Below are 25,771 nucleotides of genomic sequence, written 5' to 3' on the forward strand. Positions count from 1 at the left end.
AATCCCAATCCGCCAAGGTGCCACTGAGCAAAGCACCGTCCCCACACACTGCACCCTGGGTTTGCATTGGCAGCTTAGTGGCACTTTGGTGGATCTGGATTTGAACCGGCAACCTTCTGATTACTGCCCCGATTCAAAGAGCAATGCTCTGCCTTCCTGAATCTGGTGTAAAAAAAATGTGTCTGTGGTTAATTGCCAGAGATTGGTGACTTACAACCCATTAAACTGTCATGTCTCCCTTTGGTCTTTTCCTTCTTCTTGGTGATGTCCCATCCCTCGAAAAAACTCTGAAAACGAGCATAGAAGCAGATTAAGAAAGAAATCTACAGTCCTTTAATGATTTGCATTTGGTTCCATGATATTTTTTCAATATTTTTTATTGCCACAATTAAACTGTGTCAGGTGAGTTTGTAAAACTCAACAGAAGAATTGAGGATAAAGGCTAATGAAGTAATTGCAGAACTGCCTGTACAAATAAGTATTTTCTCTTGAAAGAAAAAAATGCATTCAAATTAAACATGTAGCTGAGACAAAGCACAACATCCAACAATAAGAATAAGAGTTTGACAGCTGCAGGGCAGCAAGCCTGTTGATGGTGATATGAAGGCCAAACTTTGTATTCCAGCCAGAATTATGTCATCTGCTCCAGACATTCATTTTGTATTCACTCCCTTCTTTCTCCCTCTCTTTACTGGGTATGGACGCCCAAAGCCAGGAAGGTCCAGTGTGCCAGGGTGACCATGCTAAGCCGAGATTACAACCCCATCTGAAAGGCTGGGCCTTCCACAAGTCTGACCAAATCCTACCAAGGATTACATCACTTCACTTCTTATACACGCACACACAAACACACACTATAAAGATTCAGCAGCTCTTACATTGACACTTGTACTAGCTTGAGCATTCACAAATTCACACCCAAAGACACATTTATTTCATTTATTTACTTGCATTTTTTTTTTTTGGTACCCAAGAACCAAGGTCTCGATCTCTTTTTTGGCTTTTCTATACAATATTACAACAATTTCTGTACAACAGCCCTTTAACGTGACCCTCCAGCAGACAGTCAGGATCTCATGCAAGTCTGCAAAATGGTCTCAGTTAGAGGGACTGAGATTAAAACCACCACTCACACAGTTTGCAGAAAGCTGAAATATGACCCTCATCTTCATAAAGCTTTCTACTGCTGACAATAACAGCAATGGCTGAATTACAATTAGGTATAATAATTTAAAACAAACTACCAAAAGGGGGCCTGCCAATCTTACTTTTCTAGATGTCTGTAAAAGGTGCATTCTGGATGACTCATCAATTTACACCCCTCCAAAAGATTCTCATAAATCAAAGCAGAAAACGTTATTGCTAGTGATTATTTTGGTCCATTATGCAGCACACATTTGAATCAAAGTGTCATCAGGACTTCAGTTTCCCATTGTTTTTACTTTTCCATTAAATGCTAATGACATTTGGCAGAGAAAGACTGAGAAAAGATTGTGTCCTTAATGTAACGCTCAATGAAGCCTTGTGAAACTTTAGTCTGGTGCTAATGAAATACTGTCTAGACAGCCATATAAAGAAAGATGCAGGTCCTGCCCCATTTTGTGATCTGGTTCTGTCTTCACTTCTGCCATCAAGTCTTCTCATTAATTGCAAAGATCGCATAAACTAAAATGCACAATAAAGTATCTTTCAAAAGAAACCATCTGGAATGTATTACACTTCACTGAAATTAGATCAGTTTTCTAGTCCCCACAGTCCCACCTACAGCAAGTAGCAGGTCATTAAACTGCTACCCTCTCTGCCTCTGTCCTTTACAGCTAATATTACACACATCCCACAAGCACCGTCCTCCTGCCACACAACAGCCCATAATAACCCAGAGTGAAAAGTGACCAGAGCTCGGCAGTAGAGCTCCGGTGGGAAATAAAGGTTATGAAGCCTGCCAATAGATTACTGTACTGCATCTCACTGCATGAAAGCGTGGGGGTGGGGACGAGGGGTTCATTCCTTGTCCAGAAATGTCTAGTGCAGAAAGAAAGCAAGAGAAAATGCAGAGAGCAGTATATTGATTTTCATTTTTTCCTCAGAATCTGTTCCACCCTTGGGGAACAGTTTAATGAGTCCACACGCAGAGTACCAAAGGGGCAGCCTTGTGCTGGCAGACAAATTGCAAAGGGAGAGAGATGTTTTCTTTTTACACTCTAGCTCATGTTCCCTTATGCTTATGTAACTTCAGGCGACATGGGCAAAGGCCCACATTCTACACAAGTGTCCCACAGAGAGGAGTGCCATCCACGTCTGGCATGAATTGTGAAAGGGAGAGCAGCTAAAAGAGAAAATTCCAACTTTTTGCAGAACCAGGCCGGACACCAAACAAGCAGACTACTGGCTGAACTCTTCCCAAAGAAACAGTGATGGACAACATGAGCTAGCATTCCACATTTTGCATGTATTCTTTACATTTGTTACTGTTTTCACTAGTCTTATCAAGTTATGACATTACATTTTCTAACATTATTTTTCAGGATTAATTTAGTTGTCTATTCCAGCACAAAGGCATGTTACAAATGTAACACTGGAACAAATATTATAATGTTCTTATTAATGTTCTTCCTCATAAATAATTTTATGACATGTAAATGACAGTTGGAAGCCTGTGTCCCAGGTTTGAAATGCTAACCCTAATTTAATACTGATACAGAATCACTTTACCTTTTGCACAAAATAAATAGTTATGCATGTCATGAAAGCAGCTGTTGATGAATCTCCTGAGAAAATATCAGATATTTTTTTGACAGGGATGCCTGGAGGACTGCCATATGAAGGTCCACAAAGACAACAAAGGTTATGTCTAATAATGGTTCCCAATGACGGAACAGCATGTTTCTTAACCCGAAATCCTCTAGAGAAGGCATCTGCTCAAACCCTGCCACCAGTCAGTGGTTAATTAATAAGACACTGCATAATCACCAAATTTCGCCCTCTCCAGCAGCATTTACTGTTCATTTCATTTCAGTTGTGCCAACTGTGAATGATACCTACTGTATTTTTTTACAAAGAGGGGAAAGTACGACTGTGTAAAATGTTTCACATAATCTAGGTTCTCAAGGGCTTACAAAAGCAAATAAAAAAATTGCAATGTCACAATGTCCCACATTAAAAATTCATTGTTCAAACCTATTAAGTTGACACTTGCTGGAAATTGGATGAAGGGTTTGTACACATGATCAAGCCTGTAGGTTCCTCTGAACTCACCTCATACTCCTGTTTGAAGCCATAGCCTTCGGCGGTCTTCATCTGGTTGATGTGCTGCAGTAGGTCTGCAACACGTACGGCTGGATGCAACTGCCCAGTGTGGTACGGAGAACCCTTCCTTCCACAGGGTCTACGTGGTGAGCCTTCCAACAGACTGCTGGACTCATTCATGGAGCTGCGGGGCTCACCTGACAAACAGAGATTTGGTCACACACTAACACACATATTACCTCAAAATATGAACAGAAGATCAGAAAATTCATCATATCCCTATTCTAAAATGTACAGACAACACATTTATGAGCACATGTGTGTTCAAAATTCACCTACCTTCACCTTTATAAGAGTATGTTGGTATGTTAGCTTATGCCCTACCATGCACACCACCAGGAAATGAATAATTTGCCTCAGCAGCTCACTAGTGCACAATAAGCCTGAGGATAAGATAAATCCACCCGGAACGGGAAAAGGTGGGATCACAAATATCTACCCTCAATTGGTTGTACAACACAGTCAGTTAGTTACAAAGGTTGAATCTGGTTAATGCTGTGATTTTAATGTTTCAATATGCTTTTGATATCTGAGACATGCCATGTCTTGCCATCTGGTACCTATACCATTCAGATAATGCTCAATGTTCCCTCAAAACTAGTAACCTTCACTGAATATCTGTGTGTCTGGGCAATCTACTGTTTTATTTTTACTTATTTTGAATGGTACAGCATTACATTTTACATTTTATAGAGTCTTACACTGCTATGACGCATTATGGTCTTGAAATGCCTATTAATTGTAAAATTATTTTATTGATAGCTCTTGCTTAAATTCGGGATGGTTTTGGGTATTATTAAGGGGCAGAGCTAGGAACTTACCCTGGCATTGAATTGTAAAGAAGAGAATTGATAAGAAATGACTACATTTTATTGTTTATATTTTTAAAACTGTGTTTATATATAAGTTAATAAATGGAGTCTGCCTCCAATTACCATCTACTGTGTCATCTTCCCTGCCACCATTACTGCTCAGCTTGCATGCAGCCTTGGAAGTCTGTGGTCTCTGAATTGGGGCTTATGCCATTTATTTCTGTAGATATTTCCTGTTTGAAATCTTCCTTGTTCCCTTACCAATAGACAGTCAGTTAATGCCTTGATGGGTTTTTCTGATAAATACCATTTGATGCTCTATATCCTGTCACATAAACCAGTGTGCAGAACAGTTTGGGGGAGAGAGGATATTTTTAGATACTTGGTAGTGTTGTACAATCATTAGTTGTACACTCGAATTTGAATAAAATGACAGATTAAAAGACTTTCAAATCACATGAGCCATCATATTTCTTCACAACAGAAAATAGAAACATAACAAATGTTTATCCACTAAATGAGCTTATTTCAAAATTGATGCCAACTATTGGTTCAAGAAAAGTTGACACGGGTGCAACTAAAAAGCAAGAAAGATTCAGCTGGAAGAACATCTAACAACTATTTAACATTACATTTGTAACATCATTAGGAATTATAAAAGGGATGTTTTAAAGATGGTCAGAGTCTCTCCAAGCTGTGAAAGTGTGTAAAACGATTGTAGAATACTTTAAAAACAATGTTCCTCAAAGTCAAATTGCAAAGGCTTTGCAAATAATATCCTCTATTGTGGATAACATCATCAAAAGATTCAGAGAAACTGTAGACATCTCAGATGACGTTGCATCACTCATTACCATGACCAAGTTGGGAATTTGTCAAAGACAACCACAAACTCTTCAGCAGCTGTAAACCTATCAAGAATGGGACATAATTCCAAAAGAAAAATATCAGTAACTCATAACCTTGATGCCCACACTGAAGAGTTGTTACTACACCATGGTAAACATGCCCCTGAATTACATGAAATGAGCTAATTTTGTGCATTTCTCGGTTAAAATTTTTTTTTAAATGTGTTCTTTTCTGAATAAAATATTGGCTCATGTTATTTTGAAAGCCTTTAAGTGTTAATTTAATTCAAATTTAAAGAATGTCCCAACTGTTCAACAATTTGGATTGTAAAAATAGGTTTGAATAGATTTTGGTGCCAGACGCTAAACACATGGAGTGCAAACAGTGCAAACAGAAGGTCTTTCCTCTTTTTTTCTATTTTAGTTATTTTATAACTTATCTGTAACTATGCTCAGCCAAAATTAGAGCAGTTCAGGATGCATTTCACAGCGTGTTGTACTGCTATAACCTGGTAATTGTGATTTTACATTCCATACATTTCCACAAATGCATTCATAAACACTCCCAGGTACTAACGTAATGTGACATATACCCCCCAAAATACACTGAAACATCAAGCACCATCAGGAGACTAATTTTATAATGCTGCTCATTATTAAGCTCTTTCATTTTATTTTATGTTCGTTTGAACAGAAGTACAGTCACAGTCATATCATTATCCAGCACTTATAGTGAAGTACACAGGGCACCCTTTCTGCCCCTGAAGATAAAAAAGTAGCTTATTAACTATTCAACAGACTTTGAGTCAGGTACCTTTGAAATAAATGAGTTATTTGTATTTTGCTTCTCTTTTATGCCCTTTCCTTTAGTTCCTCAATTTTGTAAATATTGATAAAATGAGCAAGGGCTATGAAATATGCACTTAAATCACAGTGATTTAAATGCATATTAAATATCTGGTCACGTAAGATTTTTTTTTCATGCAGTACACTGTACTTTGGCATTCTCTTCCTCTCCTGTGCTCCTGAAGTCAGCCTTGTATATGATCTCTGCATGAGGTCTGACTGCAGGAATCGGCCAACAGAACGTAGGTGCCAATGCAAAGTCTAGCTGGTCATACGGCACCTCAGGGAATAGCAGAAAAAAAGGTAGTTACAAAACTACCCTTTATACCTGCCTGCGATTGTATAGTGACTGTGTGTGTGTGTGTGTGTGTGTGTGTGTGTGTGTGTGTGTGTGTGTGTGAGAGAGAGAGACAGAAAGAAAGAGGTGTAAAAAGGTGATGTATAGGTATATTTCATGGTTTGAAGTACTGTATTATGTGTTTATTATATTTAATTGAGAAAACAAATTGAATGTGCATTTGTATTGAATTCCTGGCCTTCCTCTTTGAGCTTTGAGTCACAATTTCACAGGACAGAGGTAATCTTCATCAAAATCACCATTATCTCCCTGATCGGAAGCTGAATCTTTGCTCATACCAACTCACAAAACATCCTATTAACACATCAAAATTAATTTAACTTCTTTTCAGAGGTACTAAAGTTATTTTGGCCAAATTGACTCAAATGCCCTCACATATTTCCTGTCAACATCTGCTCATCTGCTATTTTAACTAATTCTGGATTTCAAGGATCCTCATAAGATAGCACTTCTGTTTCTAACCTTCAGAACTGAGCTCCCTCTCTTACACATAAATCCTGCTCCTGTTCTGTCTGACATAAGCCTGAAAAATCCATAATTACCTTGGTTTGTTTTATTATTTTGATATTTATGGTTGTTATTCGGTGACTTACAGTGACTGATAAAATAAATACATCTTTGTGTTACTTTGTGTTTTTAGAATTTTTTTGAATGTGCTCAGTGTTTTCATCTTACTCCGCGTGGTGCAGGTGTGTGTGTCCATGAAGGACAGAGCCATGCGCTCATCCTCCTGCAGCGTACTCTGCTCGGTGAAGCTGCGCTCCATTGAGCCCATCATATGACATTTCTCCTGCCGGTACGTGATGGGGGTCTTATTCATGTTCACCGGCTTCCTACTGCAAAACAGAGAGATGAAATAAAAAAAAGAGAATGCCAGGAGAAAAGAAATATTGTAGAGAAGTTGAAGAGAAGATTGATTGAAAAGAGGTTGGTTTGAATAAGTAGGTTGGCAAAGTGAGATGAATTAGAAACGAGTGGAAGAAAGTAAAAGAACGAGAGCGAGAGACCAACAGACAGAGAGAGAGAGTAAGAGAGAGAGAGTGAGTGAGAGAGAGGGAGAAAACAAGAACAGATAACATCAATCTACTTCTGTTGACTGAAACCACAAGGCAAAGACCAACATGTGTTATGGAAGAGAAGGGAGGGTGTTGCCACTTACGTATAATAAGAGTAAGAATAGTAGTCTCTTCTGGAAATGCACAAACAAAAAAGAGAAACAGAAAAAGAAGATAGAAGAGCCATGAGATGACAGCATTGTCAGTGGAAACTAAATAAGATTGGAAATGTCAATCAGTTGAGCAGGAATTGACCTAGCCAATCACAATCATGCAATAATCACAGAATCACAGTTGAGAGGACGGGCCGAGGCAGAAACAGTCCGAGCTTTAATTAAATACCAGGCCTTGTTAGTCTGTAATGTGTTAGCCATATGGACTGATGCCAGTCCATATTCTTTCTTTACACCATGGTTTCATTTATGATTTACAATTGTTTCTGCAGGTTTAAGGAAGCCAAAGAGACTTTAAGACCTTTCAAATTGAAGACATTACATCGGGGTCATCAACTACATTTGCCCAAGACCAGAGTCTCGGCAGACACTCTGAGGGCCAGATGCTCTTTAAAATACAAAATGATTTTCTATATTATTAATATTTTCAGTTTGTAATTATTGGTAATTTCTGGCGGTTTTTGAAATGGGTGACATGGACTGTTGCCCAAGGTGGCATCTTTAAAGGAGGCGGCATCATGGCCATTTTGATATCAATTTGATATCATTTACTATCATTTTGATAATAAAAAAAATCCTGAGCCTGAACATTTTTCCATTCTTGGGAGGTGAGCAGCAACAAACTTTTAACTTGTTGGCTCCTGATATCAAACAGCCTGAAATATAATAACTGTGATCATCATTATTGTCAAGCGAGGTCTATGGGTTTGCTCCCCTGTGAGATTTTTTTTAAAAATGATAAATTCTGGTGAATAACTAAAATAAAAAAATAAAAAAATAAACAACATTTATACATGGGATGAACAACTCTGTATAAGCTTATATTTTCAGTAGCATCTGTGTACAGAGCACTAGAGGTCTTGATACCCTGGGCCTGGTAGGCCTGTTAACTATTCACTTGCTTTCCACCTATTGCTTGCATAGCAAGATACTACAGCCAGATCAAGAAAGGTCAGTAGTGAAAGTGAAGTGATTGTCATTGTGAAACACTGCAGTGCAACACACGGTGACACAATGAAATGTGTCCTCTGCTTTCAACCCATCACCCTTAGTGAGCAGTGGGCAGCCATGACAGGTGCCCAGGGAGCAGTGTGGAGGGACGGTGATTTGCTCAGTGGCACCTCATTGGCGACAACCTTCCTATTACGGGTCCGCTTCCTAACCCGCTAGGCCACCACTGCAATTATAGTAATTATAGTACTGTAGTACAATAATAGTACAATTATATGCAATTAAAGTACTCCAAAAATTAGTAGCCATTGACTTCTAAAATTTAATCAAAACTATTTGCTATTTAAAAAATGACAGAATGTAAATACAATGAGAAAACTAAAAAATTGCATTCTTTAGCTTCTCAGACAGACATATTTTAAACTGTGGTGAGATGCTGTTTATAACAAGACAACATAAATCGGCAGAGGCTAACCCCAGTTTTACTGGGTTATTAAAAGCTTTCTGTCGCTGTTGCAACGTGTAAATTATATTCTGGGCCCTTAAGTGTAGTTGAAAGTTGCATTACAAACTATAATATACACAATACTTTTAAAGTGAAGTGATCATCATATGTGATACACAGCAGCACAGCACACGGTGCACACAGTGAAATTTGTCCTCTGCATTTATCCCATCACCCTGTGTTAGCAGTGGGCAGCCATGACAGGCACCCAGGGAGCAGTGTGTGGGGAGCAGTGTGTGGGGACGGTGCTTTGCTCAGTGGCACCTTGGCGGCACATTGGCGGATCGTGATTCGAACCTGCAACCTTCTGATTATGGGGGCGCTTCCTTGACCGCTAGGCCACCACTGCCGCTAGGCCAATACTGCTGACGACCAGACCCAAGCCCAACTAAAACCAGTGAAAAAAATGGAGCCTGAACCTGCCAAGATTTACAGCTCTAACGTGAGGTGTGCTGCATTGTTCGGACTGCTGCTTTATGACTAGTGCTGTGCCTCTCAGATATACTGTCTGATCACTCAGCGAAACTTTTTTTTTTATGTATTTATTTCTTTTCACAGCCACGTCAGTTATTCGGAGATCCGACGTGGTGCCTGAATTCATTTGCAAGGTGTGCCTGCCGCTTGCCGCGGTGTGAGGAGAGGGGTCACCTGCAAGGGATTCTTCGGCATGGAGGGGATGTTCATGACCCATTATACCCTCATTTACGGGTCATACTGGAGCCCAGAGCACATGATTAAGTTAGCAAGTGTATTGCATCTCTTCTTTAACAAAAAACTTTCACACTCAGATTACAGCGATTGATGAACTGCAGCCAACACCCATCCTTTGTCGTGAGATGGAAAGAGGAAGAAGCTGAATTTATATGACCTGGATAAGGGATTAAAAAAAAAAAAAGCTTTGCCCTTTTCAGACTAGTACAGCTCTGTCTGTGGTTACTAAACATTAAAAGGTTTCTGATGGTGAGGTTTAATGCCACAAGGGACTATTTGTGGAGGTTAACACAAAGAGTGAAGTGAATCTATGATGTGGTTATGGGTGAAAATTAACAGGTTTAGTATATGGGGTTAGATCAGGCATTCTGTTGACAACAGAGAAAGAGAATTTCTATATACGCTACTACCATAAACAATCCCATGGGATCATGTACTGTGGAAGTGCATGGATGGCTATATAGATTACAATAGATGAACATTAATTTACATTTACATTTACATTTACAGCATTTATCAGACGCCCTTATCCAGAGCGACTTACAATCAGTATTACAGGGAAGGTCTCCCTGGAGCAATTTAGGGTTAAGTGTCTTGCTCAGGGACACAATGGTAGTAAGTGGGATTCGAACCCGGGTCTTCTGGTTCATAGGCGAGTGTGTTACCCACTAGGCTACTACCACCCTATAATTTAACGCAGGAAAGAGATTTCTTTTTGTTTTTGCAAAGCAACAACAGGAGTAAGACATGTGCAAACTGATTCATGACAACCAAAGCAGATTTCTTCAGACAATATTAAATAAATATTTAATTAATCTTTTATCATCAAATGACTGGCTGCTTGAACAGTGTTGCTGCTTTTTCTTCCAGACATGTGGCCGACCACAGGAAATATCAGCTCTGGGAGCCCCACAGGCCATTGTGGAACTCACCCTTTCTTTATGATGATAATAATAGCCCCCAGGAGGAGAATAAGAACCACCAGGCCCCCAGCGCACACTCCCAGAATCAGCCCCATCTCCTCAGAGTGCTGGGATATCTCCAGAGTGTGCTGGTAGTCCTTACACGCCGCTGCAAAACACAAAAACAAGAAGAGAGAGAGAGATGAGGGGACAGATCCAGCTAAGAGGAAGAAAGAAGAAGAGAATAATGTGGAAAAGAAGAAACTATGGCTGTTTGTGAGAAGTGAAAAATAATTGAGTTTACTCATACCCATAATTTGTATACACTGCATTGAAGCTCTTGTGCTTATTGAGTCACTGCAAATATATGTATGATCTATATTTCATGGTCATATGTGTAACTACTGATCAGAGACAACAATAAAAACCAGTAAGAGGGGAAGGAATAACACTGATCTCACATTCACTTTCATTCAAACATTTCCTCCCCTTTACCGGTGTTATGAAAGTGAAGTGATTGTCACACGTGATACACAGCAGCACAGCACACAGTGCACACAGTCAAATTTGTCCTCTGCATTTAACCCATCACCCTGAGTGAGCAGTGGGCAGCCATGACAGGCGCCCGGGGAGCAGTGTGTGGGGACTCAGTGGCACCTCAGTGGTACCTCCCGATCTGCCAAGGTACCACTGAGGTGCCACTGAGCAAAGCACCGTGTTTCACTGTGTGCACTGTGTGCTGTGCTGCTGTTTATCACGTGTGACAATCACTTCACTTTCATAACACCGGTAAAGGAGAGGAAATGTTTGAATGAAAGTGAACAGCCAGTGCTAGAAGTTGATGTGTAAGAGAAACAGGAAAGTGGGAAAGTGTAAGGAACAGTGTGGACCCTAATAGCCCAGATCTCGTTGACATGGTGGAAAATCAAGTCTGATCCACATCATGACTTATAGGATCTGCTGCTAACTTGGTACCAGAGGCCATGATGCAATATCATTAATGTGTCACAGCCCTATATATTAATGCTGTGCGAGAAACCATACATTTCACACAAGACCAAATTTAACCAAACAACATGCATGTTAAAAATATAAATCTTAACACACATTGGCTAATCCGTGGCTAATCCATGGATCCATAATTGATTCAAATTATACATTGTTGCAAATTTTTGTGTATCATTTTCATTAAATGTCGGCTAAACTTAATATGTACAAAGATGGAAGAATTAAGGACACTAAGAGATGGCACAATGCTACGAAAGACAGCCATAAAAAAAAAAAACTAATAATAGGAAGGAAAAGAGATCAGAGGGGTTAAAAGACTCCTGGTTTGGTCATATTAATTTCAGCCCTTCTCTTTCAGCCAAAATTGGAGTTCTCATAGACACAAAGAGCCCGCCCTGCTCTTGCGCCCGCTGATCGACTGCCTGCAAATGACTATTTATTCCCACATCTGTCTATTGTGGCAGGAGCCGGCGGCGAGGTCACTTCCCATTCAGGCGCTCACAAGCACCATGCCGGATGTGTGCACACCTGATAAAACCAAAAACAGAAGCCAGAACGGTCCTGAAGATGTATGCAGAAGTGGAAGTGGGGGAACGATTTTTACTTCATGGATCGAGGAAGGGGCACAGTATGGTTACAATGACCTGGAATAGCCCACAGCTTTCGGTTCCTTTCACAACCAATCATCCACTCTTTTATGTTCACCTTTCAATAATCTACAGCAGCCATGTATTTTCTATTATTTTCCACCACCCGACAAGAACACTTATCAGACAAATGGAGAACAGACGCATTGATGAGAGTGAAGAGGTTGAAATGAGGTTAAAGGTCACTCCACATACTCCAAAAGAAGGGATGCAAATGTAAGGGTCACTGATTTTGACCATGTTCCAATTTTTATTTTAGATTAAGCATCAAGTGGATTATTTTTTTAATTATATATTAAATTAAATGGCATATTTTTTACATTTAAAATGAAAATTTTGAGATTTTTTTCAAAAGGTTTCAAAAAGGTTGCTAGCTTACAACCTGCAGCAAAAATCTACCAGATCTACCTTTGCTCAAAAGCAAAGCCAGATTCTAGGGATCTTGTATAAATCACAAAAACTGGGAAATTTTTAACCAATTAATTTTTAATTTAAAAAAATTATAAAATTCAGTTTCATCATGCTTCTGATGACAGGCCATTACAGAATCTTCTCCTCATTTTCACACCACTGAATATGAATATATAATTTGCAGGTGCCCTGTAGTCTGTGGGGGAGACTGTAAAAGGCCTTATTACTGTAATAGGCACTTACACTTTCTCTCTGACTGAATATATTCTCTGCTTATGCAAATGCATCAGCCAGCTCTGCCGAGGGAAGACAGGCTCCTCTGTCTTGTCAGGAGAGGTTACTGAGCCTCGCTTTTTTCAGTCTGGCCGTGGGCTTGGCGTGTCCGCAGTGCTCGCGGTGGCCCAGAATCCAAGCTGAGATTTGATCCACAGAAGAAAGTCAGTACTGGCCTGGGGGAAAGGTCTGGACTGAGAACAAAAATTATGGGATTGGATGTATCTGGGACAGAAGTGAAGAACTGAGAGGGATGAAGGAAAAGAGCAACAAAGACAGCGCATAGACGGGCCAAAGACACACAGAGATTGAAAGAGAGAGGGCACAGGTGCTCATGCCCTGATCTCTAGCCAAAGGCTCTGTGGGAAATCACTTCCATTGTGAGAAATCTCTTCCTTAATTCAGAGGCACTGCCTTGCCATTGGAGCCTGTTCAAGGAGTTTGACAGAACCGAGCGACAGCAGCTAAGACTGAGGTGATAAGGTGATAAAATGAAAGATGACTCAGAATTGGAAAATGAATTCCCTGTGCATCCCAACAGTGCAGTGTGATAAAGATAAATTGCTAATCTGAGAACTTTGCATTGACTTGTGCATATTTATGAGTTTTAACTCTTCAATGCATTAAAATAAACAAAATATAAAAACTGATAGATGGGACACTGCAAAGATACATTTGTATGCTAATTACAACAGATTATAACGAATAACAAATAAATGTCATGATCCAGTCCGAAAGGGATTACACCAGACCAGGGATCCGGACCGGAGTTTCATGTTCATCCTGTGTAATGTTTCCTGATCGGGTTCACCTGTGTCTGATCATATGAAGCTGCCTGTTTGTGTCTGTTCACCGTCAGGTCATTGTTACAGGTTACAGGTTACATGATACATGATACTGGATGTCTCCCCTATCCTGCTCATCACGTATTAAACCCCTGTTTCGTGACATCGTATGAATGCATCCTTCTTCCTTGTCAAGTCTTGTCAAGTCACCATTTCAGATCACCTGCCAAACGGCCATGACAGTAAATACAAAACAAAATGGGCTATATTTTCCCAGTGCTATAAAAGATGCAGTGGATGAGGAGTGTTCGCAAAAAAGTCAGATTCATTAGTTTGCCAATCACAAAGGTTGCATTAAAGTTATGATCATGTTTGTTTGGTTTGGTAGTAGATGTGTCAGGAAAGTAGAAAGCAGAGGATGATGGAAGGAGATGTACTGACAGGAGGGGGTTTAATCATCCAGAATGAGATGGTAGGGTGTGTGAGAGCTGTCAGATATGCCTACATGTTAATCCCCCCTTTAAAATTTGTTTATAAAATACATAATTAAGGTTAATCTTCTAGGCATCAGAAATAATTACACACAAAACAGAAAGTTGTGTCTTCCACCAAGAACTAGCTACTAGTTTCAGAATCTTTGAATCATGTTTGATGTGACGTTAACAAACGTGTATCAAGCACTAAATCTATTATATCTCCACAAAAAGCATGCCCACTGTCAGTAATTAAATAAAAAAAAACATATATCACTGAACTGTGAATTTAAACTGTTGTATTACTAAGCATGACTGTAGTTAATAAGGAAAAGAAGTACAGTTCTTTTTGTCAGTTGTCATTTGATTTTACTAGAGTCAAACATGGATTGGGTTAGGGTTACCATTATAATGTGCTGTCATTTCATGTAGAAACATAAATACATAAATCAATCAAACACCCTGAGCTATAAATGTGTGTTTTCTGTGTTAATGAAAAGGAGCTGAAAGAGGGTTTCATTAATGCTTTCTGCTGTTCCGGACAGATTATTATCAGAGCATCACATCCTGCCTCTGACTATCAATTACGCAAACGTGGATTTCAGATTAATCCACACACCTGCCAGGGGGCTCTCGAATGGAAACAGCACTCAGGGGCAGAAATGAAAAGTTTTGTTGTGTAGAGAGTGACAAAAGGCAGTTAATTAAACTGTCACCTACAAGCAGCCAATGACACTTCACTATTCCTGTGACATTAGCCAGGGGAGAAATATGTTATTATGATACTCTCACATATGAACTGTCTCTTGACCTGTAGCGTTTTTATTTGAAATCACTCCATTCATCTTTCGCCTGTCTCTCTCCTTTCTGTCTGAAATGCTTCCCTTTCACCTACTCTCTTACTCTGTTGGTTTGTTTCATTCTTAGTAACTTTTCATACTTTTTAGGTTTGTTCCAATTGCTGTTTTGACCCCTTATTTTCATCACTGGATGCCCTATTGACCCAGTGATGATGTCTGTGACTGATTCTGTCAGTCTTTTCCACTGTATTTACACTGTATATGAGAAAGTAGACAGTGGCAATTAATCAGTAAGATTAATTATGAGCGTGTGTGTAAGCAGAAGGCAGATGGGGAGAGAACTAAACGTCTGCTGTCCATCTGGCTTCAAGCTCCAGAGGAGCTCTCTTCTCCTTATGCAAGCTAAAAGTGAGGCCTTCAACCAAGTCTGGCTGCTGTAACCATGGCCCTTTCTGAAATGAACGACAAGCTGTGATCTGGAGCTGCCCTTCATGCTGTGTGAGCTTCTTTTCACTGCTACAGTGACAACAGAGAGGGGTGAAGCGAGGGTGGCACAGGTGGCTCTATCAGCGTGGTGTGATATGAAGAGCCCCTCCCTGCGGTGACACGATCCATCTCTGATCCCCTCCCCCACTGCAGGGACTGCCAGCAGAGAGCGACTTTGATACTGCCTGCTACCCCAAAAACATACATGATGAAAGCGTGACCTCTCCTCTCCCCACTGACATTTACTGGTGCAAGAAGGCTCAAAGCGGAGGAAACAGATCTCCTGAACTTAAAAGCAACCCTCTTTCCCTGAAAGGTTGACACCACACATGTGGGGAAGGGGGAATCAGACCCTGCTGAGATTTGCAGCAGACCGAGTGCAAGATTGGCCTCTTTCAAACAGGTTCAGGGGAGTTTGATCAGGGATCTGCAGACTTGTGCTCCTGGCCTACACTGGATTAGAACTGAGCAGTGGGAAAAAGTGGGGAAGCTCAGCAGAGCGATGGGGAGAAGAGATGAAAATGCTGAGTTACCTTTTCGGGCGATACGAATGCAGTTAATCCGGGTTTCCTGGAGAAAGAAAAAAACAAAGTTTTTTTTTCACAGGCAGCACTACCGTGTCAGCACCACACATAAAACAATAATAAAAATATATCATAAAAATCTCTTATATTAAATGGTCTCTTATAAAACACTGTCTAATTTCTATTCGCTGGTCTGAAGGAAATAAATATTTGTGAAAGTGAGTAGTTGTCACATGTGACATACCACAGCACAGCACCCAGTATGCACAGTGAAAAGTGGTCTCTGCATTTAACCCATCCCCTGAGGGAGCAGTGGGCAACCATGAAAGGCACCCAGGGAGCAGTGTGTGGGAAAGGTGCTTTGCTCAGTGGCACCTCATTGGCACCTGGGCGGATCGGGATTCGAACCAGCAACCTTCTGATTACAGGGCCACTTCCTTAAGCACTAGGCCACCACTGCCCCTAAAAAGGTCGCAAAGACATTTTTGTCCCTGGGTGGGCTTGAACCTCCAAACTTTCGGTTAACAGCCGAACGTGCTAATCGATTACGACACAGAGATGATATTTGTTCATAAACAGATGTGTGGAAGATGGTAGGATGTCATTTTGGGTCCAACCCAAAAAGAAAATATCAGAAGCAGCTAAAACCCCCAACAGAGACTCCCAAAGCCTGACAGCATTTTGCAGAAGAAACACAAAATGTGAAATGAATGTTCATCTTCTTATCACTGTTCCCTGGTAAAAGCCACATGATTCAGCCCCCTGGCTAAAGATGAGTGATTTTATCACCACTAATGGGCATTTTAAACCACCTAAACTGGGATAATATCAAATCACCTGCTTCTAGAATTATGGTCAAAATAGTAATACAATTAAATACAGCATTCAAATAATATGGAAAAAACTATGCATATTGTAAACAGGCTGTTGTAAAAAAAAAAAGTATAAATAAATAAATTATCTACAGAACTGCCCCTATCTAAACAAAATTGGTGAACTAAATATTGTTTTCTCAAGTACCAAGATCCGCTGTGCTTGGATGTGCAAAACTTGAAAACATAAAAGTTAAAATCTTATTTAATGACTATTTTGAGCCAGCATAGCCAATCAGTTGTCAGAACCAGAACTAGAACTAACCATTTTGTACTTTATGGTTGTCTGTTTCTTTCTGAAGCAGTTAACATATTTAACATATCCATAACATATCCAGTACAAATTTTCTCATAGAACATATGAAATAAAGCCCTGGTAGATGCATTCATGCTGTAGATGGTGCGTACGGGCAGGAGAAAGGTCAGGCGTCAGCAGGTGTGCAAGCAGATAAAATAATATAAAGAAAAAATACCAGAGTAGATAGACAAAATCCAGAGAACACGGTTTCTTCACCAATGGCCAAATGTGAAAAGGAATTAATTTGCTTCATATCTCAGCTGATGACATCTTGCTGTAACCGAAAAGACCTCTGTCAAATAACCCTAATGAGATCCCGGACCGTAATCCAATTTCGGCCACCACCTCGATGGGGAGATGCATTATCAAATGAAGATTTACAGAAGCTAATTCAGGCATTATAGAACAATTATGCAAATTTGCCCATGCGGAAAAAAGTGAGACCTCCCTCACTGCAGCGATATTGCCTTTTTTAATTGAAAATCTATTTCAAGCCAACTTCTTCTGAAACATACTTTTAACCATTTCCTTTCTAAATTACAAGTGCCCTGAAAAGGAATAATTTAAATGATCCTTTCTGCAGGTATCAGCACATTTAAATAAAGACCATTGTGACCTGTTTGAATGCAAAATATAAATTAATATTTTAGTCCAATAATTAGAGGAGGAAGGGATAAAGGGGAAGAGACACAATTGTGAGATAATAGATTGCTACTACAGCCATCTATGCTATACACAGTTTGGGGAGACAGACGTGAGAAAGATCACTGGTGATCCGATTGCTAAATTGTGCCCCACCATAGCCAAAATGCTACATTTAACATATCCCATGTCTGGAAGCATGGCTGCCTACCGCTGAGATGGGCATGAAAGCAGAAGTAAATTTCAGAACAGCTGAATAAGAGGAAATAAAATATGATACGTTTATTCTGCTGTTTTTCATTCTGCAAAGAACCTTATAAGACAGCCACATTAAACATGTGACATTTACATAATTATAATATTACTACACAGATTTGTAGTCTATTGTTGAAAAAATAATAAGTGCATTATTAGAGTGATTATTACATTACCATACACCACAACCTCATCCCCCAGAACCACAATACTCTGTGTGATCGTGTGTGTATGTGTGTGTGTGTGTAGGCAAGATAGAGGGTAAAAGGAAGAAGCACAGGAATCTGAAAAAAAGGGCCGTAGTAATGACTTCAGCACTGAAAAACTCCAACCAGCAGCTCCTCAGTTGTATCAATCTGTGTAATTACCGGCAGCTCAGACAGCACATGCAGCTCACCAACAGCTAATTGTCACAAATAATAGCCAAATATTGTATGAACGCCAATTACTGTGTGCATATTTCTGTACAGGAGCCAAATGGTTTGAAAGCTTCTTAGCTTGGCATGGATATGAAATGAAAAGCATTTCTGACAGAGGGAGGACAACAGAATTATTTTTTGGCACACAGCAGTCCAAACTGCTCTCATAGATGTGAGAAGTGTACCCAGAACAGACAACTGTTTAAACTGAGGAAAGCTTTGTGGTGGTGCCATGTGCTGTGACTTTGCTCAGACAACTTCTACCATAGGGTGGTAGTAGCCTAGTGGGTAACACACTCGTCTATGAACCAGAAGACCCAGGTTCAAATCCCGCTCAAATCCTGAGCAAGACACTTAACCCTAAAACTGATCCAAGGGGACTGTCCCTGTAACTACTGATTGTAAGTCGCTCTGGATAAGGGCATCTGATAAATGCCGTAAATGTAAAAATGTTAATGAATCTCCTGGTTCCATCCCACACTCCAGCATACTTCTCTAGTACAGTCCTGTTTTAAAAAAGTGGTTCAGAATGTGGACCATTAGAAGAAGTTTGTATGGAAGGGGTTGTCTTGGTTGTCTTTTCGGTCCACTTCAGCTCAGAGCCTCAGGCCATTTACACTGTCACTACTAAAAATGTTACTTTGCACTCCTTTGCACTTTCACAGACAACATGTTTCAATACGACATTGACACATGTTGTTTCCAAAAAAATGCTCATGTCACATTTTTAGCAGATTTAGTTGTGACTCTAGTTGTTGTCACGGTCCACAAGACCAGAACGTGAGCATGTGTAGGAGGAGACGAAGAATCCCGGTGCAGTGTGATGCAAGGAGGCAGATAAGTTCCTCTGAATTATAATGCAAAAGCGAACCGGCGTGAGCCGCAACACCACACGGATGTTGTAAGTACAATTTAGGACTAGGCAGGATGAGAGGAAGGAGTTGAGAGGAGATCAGAGGAGAAGAGTCAGAAAGGTCTTACTTTGAATCGAGAGATGAGAGTCTATTTGACGGGTGTCAATCAATGACTGAGCAGCTGGCAGTGGCCATCTTACCAATTTATAGGAGTCACGTCACCTCGTTTCTGCATTGCTCCCAGTCACATGGAATCATGTGACAGTACCCCCCCTCCAGGGTCGACCCCCGATGGGCCTGGAGCGGAATCGGAACATGGCCGGTACTCAGTCACCAAGGAAGGGTCCAGGATGAAACGACTCGGGATCCAGGACTGCTCCTCTGGTCCGTTACCGGTCAAGTGCACCAGACACTGGACCCCCCAACCCCTGCGATGAGAGTTGATGATTCGTTCGACAGTGTAAGCCGGTCCCCCTTTGATGATTTCAGCAGCGGTTCCGGAGGATGAGTAGATGACCTGATGCTGACATGAAACACTGGAGGGGCACGGACAGTGGGCAGGAGTTGGAGACGGTAGGCGAGGGGATTCAGCCGGCTGAGCATCCGAAATGGGGATAGTTTGTGTGACTCGGTCCTGAGACGAAGATCGCAGTCGGTGTGGGTGTCAGCAGTCATGTTGGGTCAGTGCAGCACATTGGACCGGCAGGTGTTATGAACGTACAGGCACCCTGGTGGGACATTGGCAGGGCCAGGGTCGGACATCTGGCCTTAGTTTCCAGGGACCACCGGAGAGGACCTACGATGTGGTGAGGTGGAAGAATGGGTTTGAGGTCAGAATATAAGGAGTCTGGAGCGTGCTGTCGAGACAGGGCATCGGCCTTTTGGTTCCTTGAACCGGGACGATAAGACATATGGAAATTGAATTGTTCAAAGATGGGGATTGAGTTGTTTGGAAGCTTTGATGGTGATGAAGTTTTGATGGTCGGTCCAGACCAGAAAGGGTAAGTCACAGCTTTGCAGCCAGTGTCGCCACTCCTCGAGCGCCCACTTGACTGCAAGCAGCTCCCGATCCCTCACCCTGTGACACTGTTGCGTCTGAGTCAACTTCTGTGAGAAGAAGCAACACGTGTGCAGATTCTGGTCTGGACCGCGTTGAGAGAGGACAGCGGCAGCATACACCTCTGACGCCTCCACTTCCAATGGAAGCGGGGACGTTCAGCCGCATGGCCACCCACACCGCAGCGGGGCCAGTCAGCAGCGAGAGGAGCAGTGCGATCTGCGATTGGGAAGTGGGGTAACAGCGGGGCTGCAACTCGAAAATCAGACAAAGCAGGGTTAGGAGTGCCTCAGTCCCGTTCCAGCACTCCGGGAGCCCCAGACTGGGTTCAGGAACTGTGGGAGGAGGAGAACCTTGCGGCATGTTCGCCGTGTCATTCAGACATTCAATGAGGTTCGACTGGTGCGAGACCTGCGCGCATAACGCGATGAACTCTTCGGGATACACAGAGGGCTTAGTCATTCTGCCACGGTCCACGGGACCAGAATGTGAGCCCGTGTAGGAGGAGACAAGGAACCCCGGTGCAATGTGACGCAAGGAGGTAAGAAAGTTCCATCCGAATTACTATGCGAATGCGAACTGGCGTGAGCCATAACACCACACGAATGTTGTCGTTCGTGTTTCAAGTAGTACTAGGCAGGATGAGAGGAAGGAGTGGAGTGGAGATTAGAGAAGACGAGTCGGAATGGTCTTACTTTGAATCAAGAGATGAGAGCCGAGTCTAGTTGACGGGTGTCAATCAATGACTGAGCGGGTGGCAGTGGCCATCTTGCCAATTTATAGGAGTCCCGTTACCTCGTTTCCGTGTTGCTTCCAGTCACATGGATGGAATCATGTGACAGTTGTGACATTTTTCATTGTGAAAAACTATACTTCCACGGTTGCCATGAGTGTTAAGACTGAAACAAATACAAAACACTATCATGGCTATTATGTCTATTACCTTCATACATTCAAGAAATTTATCAAATATCCATTGACACATACAGAGCACGCAGTATTTTCACCAATTCAACTTTTTCACTGTGCTCCGGCGTCTGAGGTAATTTCCCTGTTATTTTTGATTCTCATTTAGATGGTCTTGAAAGTGATTAAACATAGATACCACTAATTAGATATAATAAACCATTTTTCCCAGTTGCAGAATATGTCTCTGCAAAAAAATACATATATGAATAGTTCTGAACAGCCCACCTATCCCTTCAAGACTTTTTTCAGGCTCTGGTGCTTATTGTCTTATGTTAAGAGAGCTTTACCAATACAACTGCACTGAGGTCTACATTATTATTAGAGGTGGGCATAGATTAATTTTCTTAATGTAGATTAATCTCACTGTAATCTTGGAATTAATCTATATTAATCTAGAGTAAACAAAATTAATCTAGATTAATCTAGATTAAAATGGCTCATTTGAATTCTGCCGAAGGCATTCAGAATATGTGTGCTACCCAAATTATGACTAAAAGTAAGTCTTTGGGGACGGGTTTCTCAAGACAGGTGGCGCATTAGACCAGGGGCTCATCTCCTGTTTCCAAAATGCATCACAAACTGCTTGAGAAAGCTGTTCTACTATGATAATTGGTGATGAAAATTAATTATGTTCAATAAGATGTACTTGTGTTTACCAACTGTTTATTCAGTTAAACCCTCTGGTGCCCCGCAATAAAACCTTGAGTTTATCCTCCTCGACACAAAAGTGTGTTTCAATAAATGCAAACTATAAAAAGACTATAAATAATTAACTTTTTGCAAAAATTTTTTTTTTGTTGTTTACCCCAGGATCTGACCTATTCATACATACCAAACATTCATGAATTTTAACCCTTTATTTACCAATTTTATGTACAAATGTGCCTCTAGTTCCTGCCTAAAAAACACAAAAAATTATAGATTTTCAATATACTTCATGTAAAATTGATTATTTCTGCACTGACTGTTGCAGCCTGATACATGCGAAAGATTAGCAGAGACATTGATTTATATGACTTTTTTTTTTTTTACGGCGTCATATTTCATTAAAAACCTGCGTACATCCTCATCGACACAAAAGTGTGTTTATATAAAAGCAAACTATAAAAAGACTATAAATAACTAACTTTTAGCCAATTTTTTTTTGTTGTTTTCCCCAGGATCTGACCTATCCATAGATACCAAGCATTAATGAATTTGTAATTTTTTAACCCTTTATTCACCAAGTTCATGTCACATGTGCGTAAAAACTAAAAATTATTTATTTTCAATATACTTCATGCAAAATAAATTATTTCTGCACTGACTGTTGCAGGATGATATAGGTGAAAGATTAGCAGAGACATTGATTTATATTTTATACTTTTTTATAAAAACAAATTACACCTTCCATACATGGGCGTGCTTCAAAAGCTGAACATTTAAATGCTGTAAATATTCTATTGATAATCAACTTTTTTGCAAAAAAATGTTGTTGTTGTTTATCCCAGGATCTGCCCTATCCACAGATACCAAACATTCATGAATTTGTAACATTTTTCTAACAGTTTGTCATAATGCACATCTGTTTTTTTTTTTGCCTCAGACAGTAATTCTGGTCTATTTCTTTGCATTGTCTCATCAAAAAACAGAATACCTAAAAAAAAAGAATGCCTTCTTCTGTTCTGTCAGTCCGAGAAAAGCTTCTATTCTCACCAGCGACGGAGCCCCGTCCGTTCTACAACGAAACTCTCCGTGCGTAAAATGTCTCCGCAGGTTGCGCATATTTGTAATCCATACCGTGCCAAAGTTTAGATCTTCGGTATGGCACCAGCTGCTTGTTCGCCGATCACTTACTGTGTTCATGTGTCTGTGTCCGAAGGTGAGCGATCGGCGGACATGGGCCGGTGATGACGCGATTCCGGGTCCGTGCGTAAAATGTGTCCGAAGGTGAGCGATCGGCGGACATGGGCCGGTGATGACGCGATTCGGGGTCCGTGCGTAAAATGTGTCCGAAGGTGAGCGATCGGCGGACATGGGCCGGTGATGACGCGATGACGCGATGACGCGTTTCCGGGTCACGACGTGAGGTCGTGACATCTGGCCGGTGGTCACGTGGACCGCGCCATCTTGTGACTATGCGCTTTATGAGGAAACACAGCGCGGAGACCGAATCCTTTTTACGGAGGTGAAGTAGCGCGGAGACGCCGGAGAGATCACCCGGGATACGCGGTGCGATAAGCCGGGACACGCGGTGCGATCAGCCGGGACACGCGGCGCGATTAGCCGCGGCGCGCCTCCGCTCAGCCGGCGCGCGGTGCGATTTTTCACCTACAGACTGTTTACTAAACATTGAATGTTTTGTCTGACAAAAACTGTTTAGTCTCTGCGTAGATATGAAGGCTATTTTATAATAAGAATTCTGCAAAGCTGTGAACATTTGTATCTGTAATACGAGTCTGTTTGAGTTTTTTTTTTATATTGGTTCTGTGCTAAACAAAAAAAAAAATGAAGTCTGTCGTTTATCACAAAGCTGTGCATGCACCTCTGTGTAGATGTATGTTTCATACATTTTATAATAAAATATGTCGAGGTAATTTGAACATTTGCATATAAAGTACACATGGAACGCTATTTTACGCATTCGGTATTTTTACGCATTTACGTTTATTATCTAATTTGTGGACATGTCCGTATCTCAAGATATGCAAAACCACCGATATATTCTGCTGAAACACTGTCTGTTAGAATATCAACGTAAATAATTTGGCTGGAGGTGGGTAGATGGCTGGATAGTGATGGATCGTGTTCGCCATCTGGTGGATAAAAGCAGGTATTTTCTCCACGTGCCACATATAGTAAAAGAGCCGCCATCTTTAAGAAACGCGATTTAGTTGGTTACGGCAAGCCAAAGGAACGGTGCGAGCCCCGAAGCTCGAAAAATGCACGGTTTGTTCGTGGATTTTTATCAGGATTAAAAATAGTGATTATAATGGGTTTCTATGTGCACATTTTTGTGTCGCGGTGGACAAGGGTTTGTTTTTTTGGTTATTTTGAAAACAAATGTCGCGAAAAAAAAACATTTTTTTTAAATGAAAACTGAGCCCAAAAGGAGCACCTGGACCTTCATCCTGAACAATTTGTATGACAAACGATCAAATAAATCAATTTTAAACAGTTTAACGACACAGAAATGTGCAGCAGAGGGTTAAATAGCTGCATCCATGTTACCACGTCACGTTTGATGTGGTAATTTCACAGTTCGAAGACTCGTTCTCGCCCCCTACAGTGCAATTCGGCTAGGTATACATCCACGCTAAAATATCAAGGTGAAAGTCATCATAGTGTAGTGGTTCTTCTTCTGCATTGTGTAAATTTTGATTTCGTTTCTTGAACCACAAATGATGAGCTGACACCCAAGAGATTATATAAAAGTCTTTAGGAAATAAGAAACTAAAAGACACAAGAAAGAAGAAATATACTTATAAATCTAGTGTAACCATTTAACTCCGGCACAATAGCTTGCGTAGTATAGACCCAGCTTCCAACCCAACTTTGTGAATAGATTAACGACGATAATTTTTTTATCGCCCGATAAAAGTCTCACGTTAACGCAGCATGTTTTAATCGTGCGATAAGAGTCTCACCTTAACGCAGCACGTTAACGCCAATAATGGCCCACCACTAATTATTATACTGAAGAAAAGATTCCAGGAGACCAAACCAGTCATTTGCTCCACAGATTTGCACCTACACTCTGATTTATTAGAGGTCTATATAATATGCTGCTATAGCCATTAATACCAACACAACATTTCAACATACAAACTGTCTGCACCCCATTTTCTAAACTCACTTATCCAAGATGTGAGCAGTCTCATAAAAATAGAAAAGGGACAGTTAATGTTGCACCTGACCTGTAGGGGAAACATGAGGAGAACATGCAAATTCTAGTGAAAGTAGACTAGACTGAGTGAAACTAGACTAGATAATTGAACAGTTTTGAAGCTAATTACAATATTCAATTGTAATTCAAGTATTCAATTTGCATTTATTGATGCAACTACTATATATTTATTCATGGATCATGTGTCCAGAAATATGTGTACCCAAAAGACTAAAACTATTAAACCTGTGATATACATCATCATAAACAGCATTTCTTCCAGTGTAATTCAGTGTACTTTCAATCACAAATTGACTTCTTAAGCACATGTAATCTCAGCAACCTTTCCCCTTAAATGTCAAAACAATCTGTTCCAGAAAATCTACCGTTCTTTCCATTTTAAACTGCTCAATTATATTCAATGCATCCGCCACATATCCAACAAAACAGTCCTATAAGAAGAGCCAGTCTGTTCCACAGAAGACCACATCAGGCTGCTAGAAAGTACTACAGAGTTTCCTGTTTTTATTTCTGGAGCCTATAGGCCCTGTAGGACAGGCAAAGTGAAATCTGTGCTGGAATTAGTGCACTGAAGCTGTCAGCACCAGGGGAGATGCAGGCAGCATGGTGCCAGGCACAGTGCTTGCCTCCCTGCAGTAGGTCACG

General features: G+C 40.8%; 1 protein-coding gene across 5 annotated transcripts in view; it reads right to left on the reverse strand.

The window, feature by feature from the left end:
- The window catches only part of ptprub (protein tyrosine phosphatase receptor type Ub), a 204,966-nt gene that overhangs the window by 32,649 nt on the left and 146,546 nt on the right, over positions 1-25,771 (reverse strand). For 3 of the 5 annotated variants that reach the window (XM_028980630.1, XM_028980631.1, XM_028980629.1), the window contains exons 13-18: positions 15,884-15,920; positions 10,498-10,636; positions 7,330-7,359; positions 6,846-7,006; positions 3,256-3,443; positions 215-287 (exon numbers count right to left, since the gene is read on the reverse strand). In XM_028980630.1, coding sequence (XP_028836463.1) covers positions 215-287; positions 3,256-3,443; positions 6,846-7,006; positions 7,330-7,359; positions 10,498-10,636; positions 15,884-15,920 — 628 coding nt within the window. The remainder of the gene's footprint in view (positions 1-214; positions 288-3,255; positions 3,444-6,845; positions 7,007-7,329; positions 7,360-10,497; positions 10,637-15,883; positions 15,921-25,771) is intronic. The other 2 variants (XM_028980632.1, XM_028980633.1) reach the window with 1 other exon arrangement.

Source organism: Denticeps clupeoides, chromosome 5, assembly GCF_900700375.1.
Source record: "Denticeps clupeoides chromosome 5, fDenClu1.1, whole genome shotgun sequence".
Lineage (NCBI taxonomy): Eukaryota > Metazoa > Chordata > Actinopteri > Clupeiformes > Denticipitidae > Denticeps > Denticeps clupeoides.